Raw genomic sequence first — 11,540 nt, forward strand, 5'->3', positions numbered from 1 at the left:
TATGACTCTAGTAAATGTAATTCTACAGCAACTATGACTCTATGATTAATGTCATTCTACAGCAACTATGACTCTCTAGTAAATGTATTTATATAACAACTATGACTTTCTTGTTAATGTCATTCTATAGCAACTATGACTCTCTAGGAAATGCAATTCTATAGCAAGTATAACTCTGTAGTAAGTGTAATTCTATAGCAACCATGGTTCTCTAGTAAATGTAATTCTATAGCAACCATGACTCTCTAGCAAACGTAATTAAAACTCTCTAGTAAATGTAATTCTATAGGAATTATGACTCTCAAGTAAACGTAATTATATAGCAACCATGACTTTCTAGTAAATGTAATTCAATAGCAACTATGACTCTCTTGTAAATGTAATTTTATAGGAACTACGACTCTCTAGTAAATGTAATTCAATAGCAACTATGACTGTCTAGTAATCGTAATTCTACAGCAACTATGACTCTGTAGTAAATGTAATTCTATAGGAACTATGACTCTCTAGTAAATGTAATTCAATAGCAACTATAACTATCTAGTAAATGTATTCTACAGCAACTATGACTATGTAGTAATTACAATTCTATAGCAACCATGGCTCTCTAGTAAATGTAATTATGTATCTACTTTGACTCTCTAGTAGATGTAATTCTATAGCAACTATGAGTCTGTGGTAACTGTGGTTCTATAGCAACTATAATGGACTAGCAAATGTAAGTTTACAGCAGCTATGACTCTCTAGTAAATATAATTCTGCAGCAACCATTACTCTTTAGTAAATGTATTTCTATAGCAACTACTATTCTCAAGTAAATGTAATTCTACAGCAGCTATGACTCTGTAGTAACTGCGATTCTATAGCAACTATAATGGACTAGTAAATGTAATTCTACGGCAAATATGACTCTATAGTAACTGCGAATCTACAGCAACTATAATGGACTAGTAAATGTAATTCTACGGCAACTATGACTCTATGGTAACTGCGAATCTATAGCAACTATAATGGACTAGTAAATGTAATTCTACAGCAACTATGAATCTGTGGTAACTGCCATTCTATAGCAACTGTAATTCTCTAGTAAATTTAATTCTACAGCAACTAAGACTCTCTAGCAAATGTAACTCTGTAGTAAATATTACTCTCTAATAAATGCGACTTCAAAGTAACTATGACTCTGTAGTATTTGTGATTCTATAGCAACTATGACTCTCTAGTAAATTTCATTTTTTAGTATATATGACTTTCTAGCAAATATGATTCTATACAAACTATGACCCTGAAGTAACTATGGCGCTATAGTAAATGTAATTTTATAGCAACTATGATTCAGAAGTAACTATGAGTCTATAGCAAATATTATGCTGCATATATATGATTCTGTAGCAACTACAACTCTGTAGCAACTATAACTCTGTACTAAATGTGATTTTACATCAACTATGATTCTGTAGCAACTAAATGTGATTCTTTATCAACTATGACTCTCTAATAATTAGAATTCAATAGCAACGACGACTCTCTAATAAATGGGATTCTATAGCAACGATGACTCTCTAATAATTAGGATTCTGTAGCAACGATGACTCTCTAATAATTAGGATTCTATAGCAACGATGACTCTCTAATAATTAGGATTCTATAGCAAAGATGACTCTCTAATAATTAGGATTCTGTAGCAACGATGACTCTCTAATAATTAGGATTCAAAAGCAACGATGACTCTCTAATAAATGGGATTCTATAGCAACGATGACTCTCTAATAATTAGGATTCTATAGCAAAGATGACTCTCTAATAATTAGGATTCTGTAGCAACGATGACTCTCTAATAATTAGGATTCAAAAGCAACGATGACTCTCTAATAAATGGGATTCTATAGCAACGATGACTCTAATAATTAGGATTCTACAGCAACGATGACTCTCTAATAATTAGGATTCTATAGCAACGATGACTCTCTAATAATTAGGATTCTATAGCAACTATGACTCTCTAATAAACGGGATTATATAGCAACTAAGATTGTAATAAATGTGAATCTATAATGAATATGATTCTGTAGTAAGTACGGTTCTGTAGTTTAGTGACTAAAATATTCAAGCACCATAGTTTGGTTTTTTAATGAGATTTTTGGTGTGTGTGTGTGTGTATGTGTGTACTTTTGTGTGTATTTGTATGTGTATGCTTGTGTGTTTTTTGTGTGTGTGCGTGTATAATATTACTAGTATTGTCTTGATTAAAACCTTGTAACAAAACACGGTGTTGTCATATCAGAATCAAAGTAAAGAGCACTGCAGTATATATACATATAGCACGTGAGCATGAATTCCCTCCAATAGTTTGTGCGGAACCTTTAAAGGTCCATGGTGATTTTATTCACAAAAACGATGAAGCACCTATGATGCTTTTGACCTGATATATCGATGTAGCTTCAGAAATAATAATGGGGTGGCGGGGGTAGAATTTCGCGAAGTTGTGACTTGTATTTAACTCATGTGACACGTACTAATTATGGCTTTACCTTTGACATAGATGATGCCATTATTATAATCTGCGTGTACTGTTGATAATGTTGACAAAAGATTTGATAAACAGGAGTTATCCCCCACCTTGATAATAGGCCATGCAATTATTTGCACTGGGTAATCAGTAATAATAATCTACATAGCTCAAAATTTAACATGGTAGCGGGGTAGGCTTTAGGGTGGCGGTTCTATCCTTGGAGCCGGAATAATCGGTTTGTAACTTATGAAGTCCTCTATAATTAGAGACATTTAAATAATGTAAACAAAGCATATCCAAGGGCCTAGTTTCCACTGTAAATACAACACATACTGGACCACAGTCCAGTCTAAAATATAGCATATCCAAGAGCCTAGTTTCCACTGTAACTACAGCACATACAGGACCACAGTTCAGTCTAAAATATAGCATATCCAAGAGCCTAGTTTCCACTGCAAATACAGCACATGCAGGACCACAGTCCAGTCTAAAATATAACATATTCAAGAGCCTAGTTTCCACTGTAACTACAGCACATGCAGGACCACAGTCCAGTCTAAAATATAACATATCCAAGAGCGTAGTTTCCACTGTAAATGCAACACACACTGGACCACAGTCCAGTCTAAAATATAACATATCCAACAGCCCAGTCCCAGTATACAAATCCTCCTATTTTTGCACACCAAAATATTTGAAAAGTATATATATATATATATATATATATATATATATATATATATATATATGGGGTTTGGTTGTAAGAAAAATATCTTTAAATTGTTCTGAAATGCACATGACACAATTATTTTTAATTTAAGATCTCTCTGGGAGGGAATTCAGCTTTAAAGAAATTGTTCTTAATTGGAAAGGTTGTTGCCACGAAGAAAGCTATCACCAAATCTTCCCTTCCAATACCTGATGTGGCGTAGGTCTCATAATATTTAGACATTATAATAGCAAACGATGGACAATGTATAAATAATTAATTATGGTCGAATTAGGCTGAGTTAAAGCAATCAATTATGGCTAAATTGGGCTAATTTTAGGGCTATCAGTTATGGCTAAATTGAGCTGATTTAGGGCTATCAGTTATGGCTAAATTGAGCTGATTTAGGGCTATCAGTTATGGCTAAATTGAGCTGATTTAGGGCTATCAGTTATGGCTAAATTGAGCTGATTTAGGGCTATCAGTTATGGCTGAATTAGGCTGATTTAGGGCTATCAGTTATGGCTGAATTAGGCTGATTTAGGGCGATAATCATCTGATTAAACTGATATTTATTACAATAAGATCTGTCTCACATAATACATGCAGGTACATGCCAATGTTGTCCAATAGTCACTACTTCATACTCTACTGTAAAAAATACTGCCTAAAGTCAAAAAGGTGCGAACAATCAACGAGGAAAAATGCCTTAATATCGAAGCGCAGGCAGATAACTGGGATACCCATTTACAGCTGCTTCAGGCGCTATTGTTCAAATACTATACAGTCCCAATACCATGTGAATACCATGTGAATCAATACTTTACACAATGATATTTTGACGGCATTATGCCTGAATTGTTCACACTATTTCGACTTGCATTTAACTTTTATATGTGTCATGTGTAGTTCTAGCTACGAGACATAAACTGGGTCCACGCTCATGAATTGCTTTATGGAAGATCGATAACGGGTTGTACGTGAAGAGCTGATAACAAATGGAATTTCACTTCAGATATAACAATATGCCACTGCTACGTTAATCGTATGGAAGCTAACATTGCCTTCTGATTGCCTAGATCTCCGTACTAGGATGTAGAACGATCTCACGAGAACGTTCAATCAACTGGACATCTAAAACAGTCAATATCATCCCAATAGTTCCTCATCCTAGTCCCAACAGTAAAAATACATTAGGAAATAGAAGATCTTATACGTGTGCATCGTTAAATGAAATTTATGAAATATATTGCCGTGAAGGCTAAAAATGTAGAAGTTATTATTAAACTCGTGCATGGAATAATGTATTTAAACTAATATCATGCTTGGAATAGTGTATTTACATTAGTATCAGGCTTGGAATATTGTATTCACATTAATATCATGCTTGGAATATTGTATTTACATTGATAACAGGCTTGAAATAGTGTATTCACATTAATATCATGCTTGGAATAGTGAATTTACATTAATACCGTGCATGATATAGTGAATTTAAACTAATATCATGCTTGGAATAGTGAATTTACATTAATATCATGCTCGCAATAGTGTATTTACATTAATATCATGATTGGAATAGTAAATTTACATTAATATCATGCTCGCAATAGTGTATTTACATTAATATCAGGCTTGGAATAGTGTATTCACATTAATATCAGGCTTGGAATAGTGAATTTACATTAATATCATGCTCGCAATAGTGTATTTACATTAATATCATGCTTGGAATAGTAAATTTATATTAATATCATGCTCGCAATAGTGTATTTACATTAATATCAGGCTTGGAATAGTGTATTCACATTAATATCAGGCTTGGAACAGTGTATTCACATTAATATCATGCTCGCAATAGTGTATTTACATTAATATCAGGCTTGGAATAGTGAATTTACATTAATATCATGCTCGCAATAGTGTATTCACATTAATATCATGCTTGGAATAGTGCATTCACATTAATGTCAGGCTTGGAATAGTGCATTCACATTAATGTCAGGCTTGGAATAGTGCATTTACATTAATATCAGGCTTGGAATAGTGCATTCACATTAATGTCAGGCTTGAAATAGTATATTTACATTAATGTCAGGCTTGGAATAGTGAATTTACATTAATATCATGCTCGCAATAGTGTATTTACATTAATATCAGGCTTGGAATAGTGTATTCACATTGATATCATGCTTGGAATAGTGAATTTACATTAATATCATGCTCGCAATAGTGTATTTACATTAATATCAGGCTTGGAATAGTGAATTTACATTAATATCAGGCTTGTAATAGTGTTTTCACAATAATATCAGGCTTGGAATAGTGTATTTACATTAATATCAGGCTTGGAATAGTGTATTCACATTAATATCAGGCTTGGAACAGTGTCTTCACATTAATATCATGCTCGCAATAGTGTATTTACATTAATATCAGGCTTGGAATAGTGAATTTACATTAATATCATGCTCGCAATTGTGTATTCACATTAATATCATGCTTGGAATAGTGCATTCACATTAATGTCAGGCTTGGAATAGTGCATTCACATTAATGTCAGGCTTGGAATAGTGTATTCACATTAATATCAGGCTTGGAATAGTGTATTCACATTAATATCAGGCTTGGAATAGTGTATTCACATTAATATCAGGCTTGAAATAGTGTATTTACATTAATATCAGGCTTGGAATAGTGCATTTACATTAATATCAGGCTTGGAATAGTGTATTCACATTAATATCAGGCTTGGAATAGTGTATTCACATTAATATCAGGCTTGGAATAGTGCATTCACATTAATGTCAGGCTTGGAATAGTGTATTCACATTAATATCAGGCTTGGAATAGTGTATTCACATTAATATCAGGCTTGAAATAGTGTATTTACATTAGTATCAGGCTTGGAATAGTGAATTTACATTAATATCATGCTCGCAATAGTGTATTTACATTAATATCAGGCTTGGAATAGTGTATTCACATTAATATCATGTTTGGAATAGTGAATTTACATCAATATCATGCTCGCAATAGTACATTTACATTAATATCAGGCTAGGAATAGTGCATTCACATTAATGTCAGGCTTGAAATAGTATATTTACATTAATATCAGGCTTGAAATAGTATATTTACATTAATATCAGGCTTGAAATAGTGTATTTACATTAATATCCAGTTTTGAATAGAGTAATTGCATTAATATCATGCTTGAAATAGTGCATTTACGTTAATATCATGCTTGGAATAGTGTATTTACATTAATATCATGCTTGGAATAGTGCATTTACATTAATATCATGCTTGGAATAGTGTATTTACATTAATATCCAGTTTGGAATAGTGTAATTGCATTATTAGTGTATTTATATTAATATCCAGTTTGGAATAGTGTAATTGCATTATTATCATGCTTGTAAAAGAGTAATTACAATAATATCAGGCTTGGTATAGTGTAGTTACATTAATATCCAACTTGGAATAGTGTATTTACGTTAGTATCATGTTTTGAAGAGTGTATTTATATTAATATCCAGCTAAGAATAGTGTAATTACAACTCACGCTTGGACTAGTGTAATTACAACAATATCCAGCTTGGGATAGTGCAATTACATTAATATCCATCTTGGAATAGTGTCTTTACATTAATATCATGCTCGCAAAAGTGTATTCACATTAATATCCAACTTGGAAATGTACAGTCTGTGACACACTCACAAGCAGTCAGAAGATACACACACACACACACACACACATACACACAAATGCACTATAGTAAGACAAAATAACATATACATGTAATTTTGGGAGATGGGAGAGTAGCGGGAGCAATGCAGTTACGTATCTAAAATTTGATCTTTCTGTAGCGAAGTAAACTTATTAAATATTGTTTTACATAAAAAATATTTGCAGTAGTTACACCGCTCCGGTGGCCTATTGATTAGAACGTCCGCCTCGGATGTGGGAGGTCGTATGTTCGATCCCCGGCTGAGTCATACCAAAAACTTATAAAACGTGGTACTAACAGCTACCTTGCTAGGCGTTCAGCATTAAGAGGTTACTGTTAGGACTGGTAGGCCCGGTGCCAGACTAATGTGACTGGGTGGGACATGATGCTATATGTCAGCAGCATGATGCCCCAGTGCTAGACATTACTATAAACTACCACACTGCAGACAACGTAGCGTTATGGCTGACAAATTTTTAAAGCTACGTTAAAAATACACACACATACACACACACACACACGCGCGCGGGCTTAAGTTATACAACTGTTCTCTATATAAACTATAAAACAACCAACTTCCATTATTACTTCCAAAAATAGAATTAAGAGGGTCGTTCTTCTTGCCGAAAATCTGTTTGTCAAACACTGAACATGATATCTGGCCAACGTACGACAGATAAATTTCAAGTACAATTTAAGTAAATGCCACGTGCCACATTCCAGTCCATGATTTGTGACTTCATTTAAACAGGTGCAGCATTAAACAAAACTGTAACCTGCATGAAATTTGACAGTGGTTGAGAAAAGAATGTACCCTATATTGGTACGTCAGTTTTTCTCCATTTATAAAACTATCTCATTACTATCTAACAAATGGGACAAGAGCTGAGTAACAAATCATAATATTGTTTGAGACACAATTCACTGTCTGGCAAAGTCTAACTGTCTGTTATTTAGCCTTTAGACTGCAAACAGGTGGATTGGAGGCTTTACTGTTGTCTATTAGGGACCAACATTTAATTTACTGGGGTGGGGGATGGCATTGGGTGGTCTTTTGAGCCGCAATAATTTATTTTACCTTAAGATACTTATAGTTAACGAATATAATGAATATAATAGTTGATGTTTTTCTGCTTGTCATAAATCAGAGTAATTTATATTTGTTAAAAGCAATCCGTGATCCGGAAATAATTTTTTTTTACTCCCCCCAAACAACAAAAATATGGTGGTTAGTCATTTTAGGGAGGACTTCATTAACTGAGTTTCAATATCCGTATATGCATGCAAAGTATCGATAATGATATTCCTCTGGTACGTGCCTTCAGTCTTAAAGTCAATTTGAAAACTGTATAGAAAACATGTTTACTTTAATAAATTGAAACAAATTGTCCATATTTACATGAATCAGCTACATAACAATTAAAACAAATCTTCAGATATGAGTTTGGTTAAATTGATTATTTGTATTTAGAGCCCGTTTGCATTTTATGTGATTATAATTTATAATTTTGCGAAATGCATGCTGCATGCAGTGCTGATCAAACGTTTCAGCCAGACCTCCAACACTACTTGCATCAATTATTTTTGTATTATCGTCCTACTGGTAAAGTTGATACTGTACATTGAAATCCATGTATGCAAAGTCACGTTATTACTTGTACTGACTTCCTCGTGCTTACCGTCCGAGGTTTACATAGCCAGACTGACTACATTATGCTAATATGTTATTGATTTTTTCAGAGGGAACTGTTCTCTTATAGTGTTGTTTGGTGTGGTACAGTGTTGTTTGGTGTGGTACAGTGTTGTTTGGTGTGGTACAGTGTATTACGACACTATGGTCTTTAACTAAGTAACCTGAAAAATGCGAAAACCAACAAGTTTAGTAAAATTCAACAAGTAATTTATTTGCCATGAATACAAAGTGAAAAATTAAAAAGAACATGCAGAATTGTTAATTAAATCCAAAATAGTCCTAAATGTTCTATCACAAGTCCAAATATATCAAGTTCCAACTGAATTCCACTGGTATTCCAATAAATCTGGTAGCGAATGTGTTGATGTGCCTGTAGTCTGGTAAAAGCTAATGTGCCAATGGCATGGAATGTGGCGATGTGTTTGCAGTATTTTGATGTATACAATAATATAATCCAAAACATCCTTGTATGAATTCACTATGTTTCCAAATTATTATTTTAGTTCATGAATATTATTGAGCACTTTGCATTTTCAGTGGCTTATAATTTGAATAAATAAATCCAGCCGAATTAAAAACTGAACACAACAATAAGAATGATGCTGCTTTGGATGTTAATGCAATAGTGAATACTTTTTCAAGAAAACTATATTACATAAAAAGCTCAGACACAGTAATAAAGCCACGATGTAGGTCAGTTTCCTCATTAAAACTTTAAAAGTTTGTCAACAAGTTTAGGAAAACTAATATCCTGCATTCAGAGAGAAGTAAACATCTCTACTTCCATGTATATTGGTCCGAATATTTAATACATACTAATACAGAACTATTATATATCTTGATGTATACAAAATAAATGACACTGGTCAGGTGCACCATTAACTTGGTTTGTGGACAAAGTTCAAGTACAAAATACACATAAACATAACTTGTAATCATGGAGAATGCCAACAAACAATACTAATTAAACATACATAACAAGCCAAAGGGGACTATATCAGACAGCACTTTATGCGGACAAGTCTCTAGAAGGTAATGCTCTATTAAGAACATGTAATGTTATTTAATCTTGACCGGTCCCAACGAAGCCTGCTCTACATTTCGGTGTGAAACGTTGTATAATGTTGGCCTGCGCCAATAAAACCCACTGTTGCAGGTGCAGTCAAGTACAGCATCCCATAGACAAGGCGAATTGTATATTGGCGTGCACGAGATCACATTATGCAACCAATAGAAACTCGAGACTTGATCACATGATATACTAATGCTGCATAGTACATTTGATGGAGTATTTATATATCAGGCCAGACAATATTGTGCATATAACTTTGGGTATACTAGAATTCCTGTTATGGGCTAAGAGATAAGGAAGACTTGTATGATTATCACGAATTGTTCATTATCTTTTTTTTTTAATTATTTTATTTTTTATTGTTTTATTTTTTTAAAACACACCAACAGATAAACCCTATAATGAATAATACTTGCAAGTGACACACAAGAAGGAACATTAATAATAATGCAGTGCACTTGTAATCATGGAGTCAAGTGCAATATTGGCATTCTCCGAGTTTTTCATTATACACTTGACAACTCGGTTCTTTCCCTAAGACCAGATTTAGAATTGGACAGACCATATATATATATATATATATATATATATATATATATATATATATATATATATATATATATAGAGAGAGAGAGAGAGAGAGAGAGAGAGAGAGAGAGGCGAAGGTCTCCTTACTGTATTGTATTACATTCAACGAGGCGAATTGGACTATATATATATATATATATATATAGACAGAGAGAGAGAGAGAGAGAGAGAGAGAGAGAGATGAAACATTGAACGAGCCAGATCACGTTATGATTAGTCATCTGTTTCTATAGCAAACAATATAACGGAATCTCACAGATCAACATCAATTTATAAAAATATTTTTCCAATAAATACACAGAACCATTTCTTTTAACTGTACTATATAGCAAATAAAGTAACTGTACATTCAACGAGGCGAATGTCTCCTTACTGTATTGTATTACATTCAACGAGGCGAATGTCTCCTTACTGTATTGTATTACATTCGCAACATCAAAACAATATGTTGTGACTCTTAGTGTATGTGTGTGTGTGTATGTGTGTGTGTGTGTGTGTGAGAGAGACAGAGAGAGGCAGAGAGAGGGGTGAGGGTTTCATAATATTATTTACCTATATTTACAAGCTTGATATTGTCGTCTGCCAACGCTTTGAAAGCCAGTGCAACATTCTGTAACATCTGAATTTTCCCAGATGGCTTTGGATAGACTTTCCCGATTTTACGGAACTGAAGAGCTTCAACGAGAGCCACAAGGTTGACTCCATCACAAAGATCGGTGGAAATGCTTTTAATAGAACGACCGGACACTTTCAACTGCTCATTCACCCAGTTAGTAAAGGTCTTCTCCTGGATCCAAATCCACTGGTCAAATTCATTTCCTCCGCCTTGTTCCATGCCGAGAAAGCCTACTGTTTTCTTAAAGTATTCCTAGTTGTTGCTGCTTTGTTTAAATATATTAGAAGGAAAAATATTAGCTCTCTTCACCTGTCTCGGGATTTGTATTAACTGATATTAGGCCACAACTTGAATTTCGAGATAAACTACCGTAAAAATCCACTTATGTGTTCTTCTGTCAAGAAACATTTTCTATATTTAAAAATTTAAAACTGGCTTTGTCAGTATAAATCATTGTTACCAAACTCCCAACAATTGTAAATTACTCAACCATTCCCCAAAGAATTGGATACCCTTATGCAAACTTGTTAATTGTTTCCTTTTCATTTGGACTTTGATTACTAGGAATGGGGATAGCCTGCTTAGAGCACAGCTGGGGAAGGGAGATAATCTTGAT

At 33.6% G+C, this 11,540-nt stretch overlaps 1 protein-coding gene across 2 annotated transcripts in view; it reads right to left on the reverse strand.

Annotated features, from left to right (window-relative positions):
• The window catches only part of LOC149800465 (filamin-A-like), a 101,139-nt gene extending 89,886 nt beyond the window's left edge, over nucleotides 1-11,253 (reverse strand). For both annotated transcript variants that reach the window (XM_089960091.1, XM_089960090.1), the window contains exon 1: nucleotides 10,861-11,253. In XM_089960091.1, the coding sequence (XP_089816217.1) occupies nucleotides 10,861-11,143 (283 nt within the window). In that variant the 5' untranslated portion in view covers nucleotides 11,144-11,253. The remainder of the gene's footprint in view (nucleotides 1-10,860) is intronic.
• Between the last annotated feature and the right edge of the window lie 287 nt (nucleotides 11,254-11,540).

Source organism: Sinohyriopsis cumingii, chromosome 5, assembly GCF_028554795.1.
Source record: "Sinohyriopsis cumingii isolate HCF-2022 chromosome 5, ASM2855479v2, whole genome shotgun sequence".
Classification (NCBI taxonomy): domain Eukaryota; kingdom Metazoa; phylum Mollusca; class Bivalvia; order Unionida; family Unionidae; genus Sinohyriopsis; species Sinohyriopsis cumingii.